The sequence below is a fragment of the Zingiber officinale genome, chromosome 5A (assembly GCF_018446385.1).
Source record: "Zingiber officinale cultivar Zhangliang chromosome 5A, Zo_v1.1, whole genome shotgun sequence".
NCBI classification, from domain to species: domain Eukaryota; kingdom Viridiplantae; phylum Streptophyta; class Magnoliopsida; order Zingiberales; family Zingiberaceae; genus Zingiber; species Zingiber officinale.
This window is the reverse complement of record NC_055994.1, coordinates 51,732,129-51,748,356: the sequence shown is the minus strand read 5'-3', so window position 1 is coordinate 51,748,356 and position 16,228 is coordinate 51,732,129. Positions and strand designations below refer to the sequence as shown.

Here is a 16,228-nt window from a genome sequence, read left to right as displayed (position 1 = left end):
CAGTAGAAGGCGGGTCGTTACATATAGTGATAATATGACTCAAAAACAATCCTACTCAACTACACCCATAAAGCTCAAAACATATTCCTACTCCACTACACTCATAAAGCTTAAATCCGATGTTAAGATCAACTTACCTCTTTTGCCGTCCAAGCAGGCATGTAGTAAAATAAATCCAAATAAAAACTCATCGACAATGTCCATATAAGATCCAAGTGTATCAAAATAAAACAAGTCTCAACATAATCAAGTAAAAGACACCAAAAGACAAATAAACATCCTCGTGGACTGCAGGGGACTAGCGACTGGAACTCTCTGGACAGCATCAACCTGAAAATAACAACGGAGGAGGGTGTGAGTGCAACACTCAGCGGGTAACAACTGATATACATAGTAAGGATATAACAAATATCACTAATCATGCGTACAGTCTTCTGACATAATAAGGGTAAATGCAAACTGAAATGAACAGGAGAATAACTGTACTAACCAGGACCTGGTATAAGGATAAACAGTCTGAGAGGTATAGAAATCCTGTATGCATGTCAAGCATGGGCATCCAACCAATATGAAGCAAACACAATCACAAGAAATAAATGCATCAATGCGTATGATGCCAATGCAGTCATGGTCACCCCTGACGCAGTCAGTCATCTCACACACAATGGTGGGACCGAGTGGGTAGGGCTGTGACAACCGTGCACTCTAACTTCACTGCTCCTGATGAGTGACCGAGTAGACGGGATGCTGTCGGAGTACACACTTACTCCTACCCCAAATCATAAATGGGGGAGCGCTATGCTCTCATCTCCCGGTACACCATGACGGGGAGGGATCCCGACGTGCTACCACGCTGCAATCACACTACCCATGAGCGGACCAACGGAGCACCGAACAAGCAAACTAACGTGCTACCACGCTGCGTCACGCTACCCATGAGTGTTACAATGGAGCACCGAACAGTGATGAAACTGGCGATGTGCTCGATAATAATGGAGCAATCTATCACACAGCATGCAATCATGCGAATGGTGCATGACACTAAGCATGGTAATATGCTGAACCAATCTATATACATATATGATGTGCACCATAGTCAATAAATCATATCAAGGGTACACAGATTAGATAAGGTATCACACCTAGGTTCTGAACATGGTGAAGCATGGTTATATCACTACCCCTATAAGCATGTATAATCAAGTAAGTAATAACATGAGATGCAAAACAAGCAATCAACCAAGCATGTAATAGGTATCGGGTAGTGACTAACCGAAGCAAATAAGAAACATAATTATTGTTATTTGTTAAATTCACTACTATGCATATCAAAGACATAAAGTCAAAAGTACCCGCCTCCAATAAAATGATCCAATCCGGTAATCGAGATACTTGTCTCGCGTCAAAACCCTAAGTCATGAACAAATAAATATATTTTATTTAGCTACAATTTACATAAATAGCTAAATAAATTCTTAAGAACTATTTAGGGCAAAACCCTAAACCAACCTACTAACCATATAATCCAAATTCACTACAAAATGTCTCACGATCCTACACTTTACCTCAAATCACAGTCGCTGATTGCTGCTGATCGTTTACTGCTGAAATGAGGGCTGCCGGAATAGGGGCAACTGCTGGAAACAAAACAAACAAACCAAATCAACAATTTTCCTTCCAAACCATGTTCCCAAAACATAACCATTACCTCTACGGCGGTAGTTCCTTGTGTCTAACTGAGACACCCCTCATCAACTCGTAACCTAGATTAGCAGCAAGGAAATGATCAAGTTCAAGAGTGGAGATTACTGCCAAATAATAACCTAATTCCAACCAAGTTACCTTCTTCCTCTCTACTGGTCAGAGGCGATCAAAAATCCGACGACAGTACTAGTGCACGGTTGCTGGCAGTGGATCGGCAGTGGTAGGACAGTGACGCTAGGGCACAAGGTCGGCGGCAGTGCTCGGGTGTCACCGAAAAGAATGCGTCGACGGAAGATCTAGGGCATGGGGCGGCTCGGGAACGATGTGAAGGTGAGGCCAGCGTTAGGTCACAGGCGACGGCGGTCGGCGCTAAGGTTTGAAATTGCGGCATCGGCAGGCACAGTGGTGGTGGCAGCCGGAGCTAGGGCAGAAGCAGTCTCGGTTGACAGCGTCGGCTCGACGCTTGGGCTGGGATACAGATCAAAGTGGCGGCGTCTTTTGATGCGATTTGGGGATCTCCACTACGACGAGGGGCAACGGACAGTGGCGAGGGGAAGAGGCAGTGGCGAGAAATAGAAGGGGAGGAAGGTAACCGCCGCCGGTTAGGGCACGGTGGAGATGGCGTCGGGCGAGGAAGGGGGTGCGGCTCGGGTGCGTGAGGGAAACGGCGCCACGGAAGAAAATAAGAAAAATAAAAACAAGGAAAAAGGAGAATAAAAAAAAATCGAACTTTTCCTCGTTAAATTGGGGTAGCCTAAACAGGCTTTCCCGGGCCCTGTTTTTATCCCCGTAAACTCGTCCATACGAGCTCCGAAAAATTTCCGACAAATTTCCAAAAATTCCGAAAAATTCCCTTATCATTACCTGCCCTTTTTCGGTATTTTACAGATTGAGAGGGATGTTGAGCCAGTTCCCATAGTTGATGCCTTCCCAGATGAGTAGCTTTTATAGCTGCATGGTGAGTCGCCATGGTATGCAGATCTAGTTAATTTCCTAATAGCACATGTTTTTCTGACACAATTCACACGAGCAAAGAAAGGTAAATTAAGAAGTTTTGTGAAATATTATGTGTGGGATGAGCCATATTTGTGGAAATTTTATAGTGACCAGATTATTAAGTGATGCATTCCTGATTATGAATTTCAGTTCATACTATCTTTTTGTTATTTCTAGAGGACTACTAGGTGTTGGTGTTTGCTAGAGCCCTAGAGCCAATCATTTGATGATTGTATTATGGACTAGTTGTATCATATTCTATATAAATAAAAGGCATTTGTTTTGGTTATTATACTTACTTATATTGGTGCCAAATAAACTAAGTATAATAGCGTCCTTGAGTAGAAGGTTCTCACCTATATCAATCGGTTAGTTGAACTGATAGTGAGATGATATAGGGAACACTACACATAATCATTTCTAGTCGAGTATTAACATTCAGGGACAATGTTAACGCAATAAGACTACCATGTAGGTCAACTCGATGACTTGATCTCACAAGTCATGGATATAGAGATATCAAGGTGACACATGGGTATACATTAGAGAATGTATACTGAATGACCCGCCATGAGAAAGTATCATGGATCGTTATATAAGTGTCATATATTTTCTCATGTGGCTATTAGTATGGCTACTAGTCCTTAGACCTGAAGTCACCATTGTTCCCTACATAAGGAGTTATGTACTTTGGTTTCGTCAAACGTCACCCGTAACTGGGTGGACTATAAAGGCGATTACTGGGTATGTAACAAATTATGCGGAGGGATGTGAGTGATGTAGATGGGATCTATCCCTCCTATATGACGGGAGAGACATCGGTATTCTTGATAGAGTGAGACCACGAAGTGCATGGCCATGCCCAAATGAGTCAATATGAGATATTGAGCTCATTTGATTGAGTGAGTCTACTTGGAGTTCAAGATTTAGATTGATTATAGGATGACACGGTCTATGCCTCACATTGATCAATCTAGATGTCTAGGATAGAAGGACACTTGTCATATATTGTGAGGAGTCACAATTAGTAGTCACAAGGTGATGTTGGATCTCAGCATTCTTGTAACTTGGGTAGTAATGATGTATTGCAAGATACCGCTCATTACTTATGCTTCTAAATGAGTTTAGGGGCATTGCCAACGTTACAAGAACCTATTGGGTCACACACAAAGAACAAGTGGATGGAGATTAGGTTCATATGATGAACCAAGAGGATTAGATTCATTTGATGAATCAAATTGGATTAAGAGTAATCCTAATTGGGATAATTGAGTTGGACTCAAGTTGATTCATGTGTTCAATGAGTCTAATTTAGATTATGACTCATTGAATCAATTTAATTAAATGAATTAGATTTATTATATTAATTTGGCTTGAATTAAATGGTTGGATTAGATCAAGCATGAGAAAGATTAAGTCAAGTTTGACTTGACTTGAGAGGAAGAGGAAGAGTCAAGTTTGACTTGACTTTATGCCACATCATATGTGTGACTTGGCATTAAGTGGCCAATGATGATGTGCCACATCATCATAGTTAATACATGATTGTGCCACCTAATGGAAGTTACATCTTCTCTTGGACTTAATGTGGCCGGCCACATTAATGAGAGGAGTTACTCTTGATGTGGCCGGCCACTCAAAATGAATGGGATGCATTATTTTTCATTCAAGGCTAATTGCATCTTCTTCCTCCTCAAGTTTCCCTCAAGCTCTCCCTCTCCTCTTCTCTTGGCCTAAAGATTTCAAGCAAGAAAGAAGGTGAATGAGTTTGAGTTTCATGAAGAAAAGGTAGAGTGATTGTCACATAGAAGAAGAAGAAGAGTGTTCATAAGATCCATTCTATTTCTCTTCTCTATCCTTTTCTTTTGATTCCCATCCGAGAGCCCTAGAAAGTGCTAGCAAACTTGTGGTGCTCTCTTCTCCATCCTTGTGTGTTAGAGAACACATCTTGTTCGTGTGGATACTTCTAAAGGATTGTGTACGTTTACAATCTTGAGATCCGGCGTACATTGGACTTGCGGGATTGCGAAGGGCTTCGCTTCAAAGGTATAACCTTTTTCCTTTGTAGATCTAAGTGTAGGTCTAGGTAAACTCGTACTCATAGTTTTTGAAAAAAATTTCTTTGCACGGATCCGTTGGCTAAGGAGTTTCGGGGTTTCCGCGACGCGAAAAAGCGATTTTCGCGGCCCGAAAAACCCAACAGTGGTATCAGAGCCATGTGCGAAGGTGTGTACGAGTTTATTTTGATTTTTATGAAAAATAAACATTCTGTGAATTTCTGTAATTTCATGATTTTTATAGTTTTAAAGGGTATTTTTCTCGTAGAAGCGAAGCACAAGTGTTTAGACACTTGTAGGCTTCGACTACCGAGAACATTTTTCAGTAAGGGCAATGTTTCGACCCAAAACCTTTTGGGACAGCGGGCTAAGGCGCTGTAGGATCGCTTCGGAGAAACTCGCGATGGTTAGATCGCGGGTAGGGGTACTGCCCCTAAAACCGCAAGGGGATTTGCTCCGCGATTGCGCCCGAAATCGCTAATCGGGACCGCCGGGAAAAATTTACTCATAAAATTGTAAAAATTATGAAAAATTACAGAAAAGTATGAAAAATATATAATTTAAAATTATATAATATTTTTGTGATAGTCATGGCCTAAAAAGACCCAATATGATTGGATTTGTGTTGTAATTTATAATACGGCCTGCGTGCCGTCATGTGTTTGTGTGTGTGACTTGCGCGTCGTGCCTCCCTATTTATATTCTGGTTGTAAATTAGATTTAGACTCGAATGTAACTCAAGTTTCAAAATTGTAATGTAAATTTTGAAGCGGTGGAAGGTCCACTCGAGACGGAGTTACGAGGAGTGCGCGAGCAACACGAGGTGGTCAAAGGAAGGAGCTTGAGAAGCTGTTGACTTTAGGTTCACCATCCGATCTTCTCATTGGCTTGAGAAGATCGTAGTAGGGCCATGACATAATCACAAAATTTAGTTAATTACTTGTGTATGTGATGCATGTTTAATTAAGTAATTAATTAGTGCCTAACGATTAAGATTAGATCTAAATCGTGCACAAGATGCACCCTTACGATTAGATTAGATCTACATCGTGTGCAAGATGCACCCTATCGATTAGATTAGATCTATATTGAGTATATGATACAACATCGACGTTTAGATTAGATCTAAATCACGTCAACTCTAATGCCTACCGTGTCGTGATACCTATCACTACCTCGATCACATGTGTTGTCGAATCTGCCAAAGCAGAGCAACACATATTATCTTGGTAGGGTACAGAGGGACAATCTTGGCCCCGCCTATCAACGCATGGGTGAGTACAACTTAATTAGATTGAGTAACTAGTTAACTCAATTGGATCGAGTTTAACTATAGGCATTATCAAATGGTTGGTAGATAGGTCAAAATCACATTTATATTAATTCTTGGGCGTATTAGCCAAAGCTAACTCAAGTTTTAATATAACCGCGGATAATGATCCTATAAACAAGAGTTGCATAGAGATGTAATTGGTAATCATTACCTAACGATCATACTAAATCTTGGGCGTATTAGGCAAAGCTAACTCAAGGGTTAGTATGATGTGGATCTTGTCCCACATGAATTATAGAATTCAGTGGGAGCATCATTTAGTTGATGGCCTAATTAAATGATTTAAAAGAATATGATATTTATTTCTGCATTTATTTCTATTGTAGAATTTCCATGACGTCAAACACGAATAACTTCTCTCTGCGTTCTGTCCTTAAGAAGGACAAGCTCAACGGAGCAAATTTCCTGGACTGGTACAGGAACCTGAGAATAGTTCTCACCCAAGAACGTAAACTGTACGTTCTGGAATAGCCCATTCCGGAGGCTCCTCCTGCCACTGCCACGCGAGCAGACCAAGATGCTTACAAGAAGCATCAAGATGACGCATTAGGTGTGTCCTGTCTTATGCTCGCGACCATGAACTCTGAGCTTCAGAAGCAACATGAGTTGATGGGCGCTTACGATATGCTTGAACATCTTTGTCACCTATATCAAGGACAAGCAAAGGCACTGGAAGAGGAACTCCAAAGAATACCTGGAAGATCTTAAGAAGAAGAGAAATAAGATTTCTACTTCAGGTATACATGTTATAGAAGTCAACCTCTCTATTTCTTCATCGTGGGTATTAGATACCGGATGTGCTTCGCACATTTGTACTAATGTACAAGCGTTGAGAAATAGCAGGGCATTGACGAAGGGTGAGATAGACCTACGAGTAGGCAATGGAGCACGGGTTGCTGCTATTGCTGTAGGAACTTACCATCTATCTCTGCCCTCTGGGCTTGTACTAGAATTCGATGATTGTTGTTATGTGCCTGCCTTAACTAAGAACATTATATCTGTTTCTTGTTTGGACAAGAAAGGTTTTTCGTTTATAATAAAGAACAAATATTGTTCCGTCTATTTAAACGAAATGTTCTATTGTAGTGTACCTCTGATAAACGGACTCTATATTCTAGACCTTGAGAGCCCTATCTATAACATTAGTACCAAGAGGTTCAAGTCAAATGACCTGAACCAAACCTATCTCTGGCACTATCGCTTAGGTCATATAAATGACAAGCGTTTATTCCAGCTCCATAAGGATGGTTTGCTGGACTCATTTGATTTTGAATCTTATGAGACGTGCGAGCATGCCTACTAGGCAAGATGACCAAGACTCCCTTTAGTGGGCACAGCGAATGAGCGACTGATTTGTTAGGACTCGTACATAATAATGTATGTGGCCCTTTCAATGTCGCTGCTAGAGCCGGTTATAGGTACTTCATCACATTTACTGATGACTTCAGTAGATATGGTTATGTGTACTTGATGACACACAAGTCTGAATCCTTTGAAAAGTTCAAAGAATTCAAGAATGAAGTACAGAACTAGCTTGGCAAGAGTATTAAGATACTTCGATCCAATCGAGGTGGAGAATACCTTAGCCATGAGTTCCGTGACTATCTAGCTAAGTGTGGGATTCTATCCCAACTCACTCCTCCTGGAACACCACAGTCGAATGGTGTATCCGAAAGGAGGAATCGTACTCTATTAGATATGGTACGATCTATGATGAGTCACACAGATCTTCCGACATACCTTTGGGGCTATGCTCTAGACACGACAGCTTTTATACTCAACCGAGTTCCATCCAAGGCCGTGATAAAGACACCATATAGGATATGGACTGGGAGAGATGCCCAAGTGTCTTTCATGAGGATTTCGGGTTGTGAGGCTTACGTTCGACGTCAAGTCTCAGACAAGTTAGGACCCAAATTCGACAAGTGCTACTTTATTGGATATCCCAAGGAAACTAAGGGATATTACTTCTATATTCCCAGTCAGTACAAGGTAGTTGTGGCAAAGACTGGGGTCTTTCTAGAAAGGGACTTTGTTTCTAGAAAGACTAGTGGGAGCACGTTCGATCTTGAAGAAGTTCAAGATGCGAACAATAGCACTGAAGCCTCGATGAAAGTTGAACTGGAACCACAAAGTGTTGTGGATGATGTTGTTCCACAAAGAGTTGAGGAACAACAACAGTTCAAGTAGACATACCTCTTCGCAGGTCTGATAGGGTACGTCGTCAGTCTGAGAGATACTTATTTTTCTTGTCTAACCATGATGACATTGTGCTCATAGAGGATGAGCCTACCACCTATTAGGAAGCTGTGATGAGACCAGATTCCGAGAAATGGCTAGAAGCCATGAGATCCGAAATGGATTCCATGTACACCAACCAAGTATGGACTTTGGTTGATCCACCTGAAGGGGTAAAACCCATTGGGTGTAAGTGGGTCTTTAAGAGAAAGACTGACATGGATGGACTTATCCATAAGGGTCACTTGGTAACTAAAGGTTTCAAGCAGATTCATGGTATTGACTATGATGAAACCTTTTCTCCAGTAGCGATGTTTAAGTCCATTCGGATCATGCTTGCTATTGCAGCTTACCACGATTACGAGATCTGGCAGATGGACGTCAAAATCACATTTCTGAATGGAAACCTACTCGAGGATGTGTACATGACACAACCTGAGGGTTCTGTAGATCCACAGCATACTAGCAGAGTATGCAAGCTGCATAGGTCCATTTATGGACTAAAGCAAGCTTCTCGGAGCTAGAATCTTCGATCGATGATACAATCAAACAGTTTGGTTTCATCAAGAACGAAGATGAGCCTTGTGTCTACAAGAAGGTTGTAGGGGACATAGTTGTCTTCCTCATATTTTATGTGGATGACATACTGCTCATTGGGAAAGACATCCCTTTGCTACAGTCTGTCAAGACTTGGCTAGGGACATGTTTCTCAATGAAGGACTTAGGTGAAGCATCCCGCATTCTAGGGATACAGATCCATAGAGATAGATCTAAGATATTGCTTGGCCTAAGTCAGAGTACATATATTGACAAGGTACTCCTTCGATTTGCCATGCAAAACTCCAAGAAGGGATTTCTGCCGATGTCACATGGTGTGAGTCTTTCGAAGACTCAAGGTCCCTCTTCTAGAGAGGATAGAGACCGCATGGATCAGATCCTTTATGCCTCAGCCATAAGATCTATCATGTATGTCATGCTATGTACTCGACCTGATGTCTCGTATGCTTTGAGCATGACGAGCAGATACCAGTCAGATCCAGGTGAAAGTCACTGGATAGCAGTCAAGAATATTCTTAAGTACTTAAGAAGGACTAAAAAATATTTCTTGATATATGGAGGCAATGATGAGCTAGCTGTAAAGGGTTACAGTAATGCTAGCTTCCAGATCGACCAGGATGATTATCGATCACAGTCAGGGTTCATATTTTGCATTAATGGTGGTGCTGTGAGCTGAAAGAGTTCGAAGCAAGACACGGTAGCTGATTCTACGACAGAGGCCGAGTACATTGCTGCATCAGAGGCAGCAAAGGAGGCAGTTTGGATCCGTAAGTTCATCACTGAACTTGGGGTGGTTCCCAGTATCGCTGACCCCATTGAGCTCTATTGTGACAACAATGGAGCCATAGCACATGCGAAGGAACCTCGCTCACACCAGCGGACCAAACACATATTACGGCGCTTCCATCTCTTTCGAGAGATTATCGAGAGAGGAGATGTGAAGATTTGCAGAGTACCCACAGAGGCTAACATCGCAGATCCCTTGACCAAGTCTTTGGCAAAGAGGAAGCATGATGGTCACACTAGGTCATTGGGGCTTAGAGCCTACATTGATTGGCACTAGTGCTAGTGGGAGATTGTTAGCTAGAGCCCTAGAGCCAATCATTTAATGATTGTATTATGGACTTGTTGTATCTTATTCTATATAAATAAAAGGCATTTGTTTTGGTTATTATACTTACTTGTATTGGTGTCAAATAAACTAAGTATAATAGCATCCTTGAGTAGAAGGTTCTCACCTATATCAATCAGTTAGTTGAACCGATAGTGAGATGATATAGGGAACACTACTCTTAATCATTCCTGGTCGAGTATTAACATTCAGGGACAATGTTAATGCAATAAGATTAGCATGTAGGTCAACTCGATGACTTGATCTCACAAGTCATGGATATAGAGATATCAAGTTGACACATGGGTATACATTAGAGAATGTATACTGAATGACCCGCCATGAGAAAGTATCGTGGATCGTTATATTAGTGTCATATTCTTTCTCATGTGGCTATTAGTATGACTACTAGTCCTTAGATCTGAAGTCACCATTGTTCCCTACATAAGGAGTTATGTACTTTGGTTTCGTCAAACGTCACCCGTAACTGGGTGAACTATAAAGGTGATTACTGGGTATGTAACAAATTATGCGGAGGGATGTGAGTGATGTAGATGGGATCTATCCCTCCTATATGACGGGAGAGACATCGGTATTCTTGATAGAGTGAGACCACGAAGTGCATGACCATGCCCAAATGAGTCAATATGAGATATTGAGCTCATTTGATTGAGTGAGTCTACTTGGAGTTCAAGATTTAGATTGATTAGAGGATGACACGGTCTATGCCTCACATTGATCAATCTAGATGTCTAGGATAGAAGGACACTTGTCATATATTGTGAGGAGTAACAATTAGTAGTCACAAGGTGATGTTGGATCTCAGCATTCTTGTAACTTGGTAGTAATGATGTATTGCTAGATACCGCTCATTACTTATGCTTCTAAATGAGTTTAGGGGCATTGCCAACGTTACAAGAACCTATTGTTAGGATCGTTCGTACTCGGCTAGAGAGGGGGGTGTGAATAGCCGACCCCAATTGGTCGCGTTTCTTTCTACAAACTAGGGTTAGCGCAGCGGAAACTAAATGCAGAAAGAAAACAGGAGAAGAAATCAAACCTCTACGCAAGGATGTAACGAGGTTCGGAGATGAAACTCCTACTCCTCAGCGTGTCCGTAAGGTGGACGAAGCCTATCAATCCGTCGGTGGATGAGTCCCCGAAAAACCGGCTAAATCAAACTCCTTGTGGGTGGAGAAACCTAGCCACAATCACTTGCAACAGCAAGCTAAGAGTACAAGAGAATAGCAAGAACAAAATACAACAGGAATGTAGACACAGTAGCTTGCCTTCTCGTCGACTGGGGACCCGGCTGAAGTAGCAACTTCACGGACAGATGCAACAAGCAACTCAGCAGCAGCTGATCCAGTCGTGGAATGAAGCTCACGCGAAGCTTTGACAAGGAGGAGCTCAAAAAAGCTCAAGCACTTCGCAACAGGAAGGAAGAAGAAGAAGAAGATTGATCGCAGCAGCAGCCCTCGACCCCTTTATACCTGCGAAGAAGACACAGCAGAAACTAGCCGTTGCTACGCAACGGCTAGAACCCGGACCGATCAGGCTTCAGCCTGATCGGTCTGGGGCTTGCCTGATCGGTCGCGGGGACCGATCAGGCCCTGTGCTGATCGGTCCCCAGACCGATCAGAAGGCTTCACAGAGAGTTGCCCAACTCTCTGTGTGGAATCTGATCGGTCCCCGGACCGATTCCAACGTCCCTGATCGGTCCCGGGGACCGATCAGGCTCCATGCTGATCGGTCCCCAGACCGATCAGTAAGCCCACAGCCTTCTGTTTGTTATCTGATCGGTCACCAGACCGATCAGATACACAAACGTATCACTGGATCGGTCTGCAGACCGATCCAGAGCTTGGTTTTTGCCCAAACCAAGTCCCAAACCTTCCAAACCAATATCCGATCAACCTTGACCTATTGGTACTTCATCCCTAGCATCTGGTCACTCCCTTGACCTGCTAGAATTCCTCGCCAAGTGTCCGGTCAATCCCTTTGACCTACTTGGACTTTCCTCAACACCAGATGTCCGATCATCCTTGATCTATCTGGATTTTCCCTTGCCCGGCTTCACTCACCAGGACTTTCCACCTGGCTTCACTCACCAGGATTTCCACACTGCCTAACATCCCAGTTAGGACTTTCTCACTGCCTGGCTTCACTCACCAGGACTTTCCAACTGCCTAACATCCCAGTTAGGACTTTCCCACTGCCTGGCTTCACTCACCAGGACATTGCCTAACAACCCAGTTAGGACTTTTCCACTGCCTGGTTTCACTCACCAGGACTTTCTACCTGCCTAACATCCCAGTTAGGTCTTTCCCTCGTGCCAAGCTCCCTGCTTGGACTTCTCCGTGCCAAGTCTCCATACTTGGACTTTTCCAGTGCCAAGTCTCCATACTTGGACTTTTCCCGAGCCAAGTCTCCACACTTTGACTTCTCGCGTGCCAAGCTCCCTGCTTGGACTTTTCCAGTGCCAAGTCTCCATACTTGGACTTTTCGCGTGCCAAGCTCCCTGCTTAGACTTTTCCAGTGCCAAGTCTCCATACTTGGACTTTTCAGGTCAACCAGGTCAACCTCGACCTAGGGTTGCACCAATAATCTCCCAATCATCTATTCTTGTCTCACCTCAAGAATAGAACTCTCTCACGAGTGTCAAACATCAACATGCAACTCAACTAGGTCAACCTTGACCTAAGGTTGCACCGACAATCTCCCCAAGTCAAACATCAAAATATAACTCGAGTCAAGTCACCTCGAGTCTGGTCAACCAGGTCAACCTTGACCTAAGGTTGCACCAACAATCTCCCCCTTTTTGATGTTTGACAAAACTCATAATCAAGTTAGGTTAACCCGATAACCTAACTTAGGTTTTCCAACCATCTTCCAATGTCCAATGTTCTTTCCTTGAACATTCTCTGGCAATTCTCCCCTTAGGTTAACCCGATAACCTAACTTGGGTTCTCCAATAATTCTCCCCCTTTTTGATACACATCAAAAAGAATTCCAATGTTCTTCCTCGAACATTCCTTGACATTCTTCCCCTAGCTTAGGTTAACCCGATAACCTAACTTGGGTTCTCCAATAATTCTCCAATGAACACTCTCCCCTTTTTGACACACATCAAAAAGAGAGAATCAAGGTCAAGAGTTTCCTCCTAATGAAAGTCCCATACCTTTCATTGAAACTCTTAATTTCCCCCTTGATACTAAACTCAACAATCAACTTAGTGACAATCCTATGTCACTAATCCTCAAAAATCTTTAAGGAGTAAACAAAACTCCCTCTCAAAGTCAACTCCCCCTTGACAATCAGTTAAAAACTCCCCCTAAAGGTCAACTCCCCCTTGACCATTGCACCAACAATGTCTTGGAGAGTTTCAAACCTTTAGAAACCCGAAACTCAACTCCCACAGCTGAAATTTTAGACAATAGACTGAAATCAGGCAAGTTGGCACGCCCTGATCGGTCACCAGACCGATCAGGGATTCCCTGGATCGGTCACAGTGACCGATCCAGCATCCCCTGGACCGATCCGGCAACCTCCCGATCGGTCCACAAGTCTGATATCAGATTTCTGATTTCTTCTCCCGAAATTCAGAAACCTCTAGAAAATCACAGAAAATTTCAAAAATTGTAAAATTTTGAGGATACATTCCTCATAACATACACTATCATGGAAAAATAATTTTCGATGAAAATAACTTCCATTTTCAAATCTTGATACAAGGTTCAAAAACTTTGAAATAGTTCAAGTTTAACTCAACTTTGTATCACAATGTTCAATGATGAATGCTATCACTAGGAAAGCTTCATCAAGGTTTTTCAAATCAATTTTAAAATGCTTCTAAAACCATTTGAATTTAGGACCATAATCTTAGGGCTAGATGTACATGACTTGTACACAAGCTTTCCCTATGATCCTTAATTTCTTGAATTAGGATCATCTAGGTACAAGGACTATGCACCTTGATCCTAACTCATGATCCTAATATCTCACACACATCTAAGGTGTATCAAACCACATTCAAGTCAATTGGATGTGAGATATGGATTAAGGTCAACTTAGGCTAAGTTCTCATGCATTTTCTAAACACCAATTTGATCTCAATATCAAATTATATGTTTGTCCTTAAATCAATTTCATTGATTATAATGCAAGAGATGATGACATGGCATATAATGATATCATAAGTAAAAGCATGTGCCAATGTCATGATGTCATGGCATAAAGTTTGAAAACTTAAATAAAGCATGACATATAAACTAGCCTAAGCATTATCATGACATTTCAAATGATAATAAAACTAAACATGATGTCATGACATGTGAGGGCAAACAATCATGGCAAGATTTAGCATAAATAAATATACCTAGATTACCTATCTAAGTATCCTTAACCATTTTGCTAACCTAAAATTTAACCCTTGATTGCCCTAAAATGCAAAAATCCTAATTTTGACACTTCTTGAACTCTAGATTAATTCATGCCACTTAAAGATCAAATTTATCCTCAAAACTTGGCATGTTTCATTTTTCCTCGAGAGTTCTCTAGATTTTCCCAAATTGTGCCAATTGAGATTAAAAATGAAATTTTCAATCTTTAGGCACATTTAACTCTTCAAAGGAGTAAATGATAATTCCATTTCATTTTCAAAAGTTCTCAAAACCTTGAAAATGCTCCTTGAGTGTCAATTTCCTCAAAGTTGGGTTAACTACCCTTCTAATCGGAGTTGACACTCTCTAACCCATATATGGGGTAGAGAAGATGCTCCTAGGAACCCAATACCTATTAGAGCTCATTGGGTTCACTAAATATTCACTAGGGATAACTTCCCTAGCAACCCTCCTAATGACCCTCTTAGGCTTTAAAGCCTTGATCATTTGGGACTCATCAAGATCAACTCTAGGGGTGACTCCCCTTGTGACCTTGGTGATGGTCTTCCTAGCCCTAGATTTTGTTCCATAATCGAATGGAACATTATGATAAGTGGACTTGACCACTTGGGACTTAGATTTGTGACTCAAACCTTTCTTGTCCTTGGACATTGGTTTTTGACCCTTAAACCCTAGGGATGACTTCTCCATGTTCTTAAGAGTCTTTTCCAAAGTATCAAGTCTTGACTTCAAGACTTGATTCTCCTTCTCTAATACCTCAATTTTTGATTTATCACTCTTTCTTGAGGTATTCTTAGGCATATGTCTAGTTGATTTAGGATTCCTACCTAGGTTATCCTTAGCCTTAGATGGGTTGATCCTAGGGTTAGCCTTTCTAGAATTTTCCTTATCTAGACTCACATGTTTAGCTCCTAAGCACATGTATTGATTCCTAAGGTTATCATGCTTGTTATTATCGACAAGTGCAATAAAATTCCTAGCATGCATTTTATTAGAATTGCAAAAATGAACCTTAGAGGTTACCTTAGGGTTTGCCTTAGCTCCCCCTATCGATGTGCCCGGTCTCTTGCCCTTGTGAGGTTGCCTCCCCCTCGGACAATGGCTCCTATAGTGTCCCCTTTGCTTGCATTGGAAGCACCAGATGTGCTCCTTGCTCCGGCTTCCTTGACCTTTGGCGCCGGTGGAGTCTTTCTTACCCTCTTCGGACACTTACTCTTGTAATGTCCATGTTCCCTACACTCAAAGCACATAATGTGTAATTTAATTGAACTTAAATTGCTTGAGTTACCTAGGGTTGAGGGTGGAGATGAGCTTTCTTCTTCATCCCTTCCGGAGGTAGAATCTTCTTCTTGCTCCGATCTTGAACAAGAGGAACTCTCCTCCTCTTCTTCCTTGGATGTTGAGTAGCCCTCAACTCCCAATTCGCTCCCTCCATGATGTGAGCTACTTGGTTCACTAGGCTCCTCTTCATGGCTTGAAGTGGAGCTCTCCTCATGGTACTTGGCCAAGTTATCCCATAATTCCTTGGCATTGTTGTAACCTATCTTACACAAGATGTTAGTAGGCAATGAAAATTCAATTATTCTCGTTACCTCTTCGTTGATTTCGGATTTGTGAATTTGTTCTCTTGTCCACTCCTTCTTCTCAAGTGGTTTTCCTTCCTTATCCACCGGAGGAATAAAACCTTCTTGTACACAAAACCAATTCATTATGTTAGTCATAAGAAAGTACTTCATCCTTACCTTCCAATACGCGAAGTCACCGCATTCGTAGAAGGGTGGAATGGTGACATCTTCTCCGAGTAGATCCATCCTCTAGCTCGTGCTCC

General features: G+C 42.0%; 1 protein-coding gene across 1 annotated transcript in view; it reads left to right on the top strand.

Annotated features, from left to right (window-relative positions):
* The first annotated feature begins 2,007 nt into the window (after window positions 1-2,007).
* The window catches only part of LOC121979562 (bromodomain-containing protein 4-like), a 46,376-nt gene continuing 32,155 nt past the window's right edge, over window positions 2,008-16,228 (top strand). Inside the window, exon 1 of the mRNA XM_042531557.1 lies at window positions 2,008-2,247. Within this exon, the coding sequence (XP_042387491.1) occupies window positions 2,008-2,247 (240 nt within the window). The remainder of the gene's footprint in view (window positions 2,248-16,228) is intronic.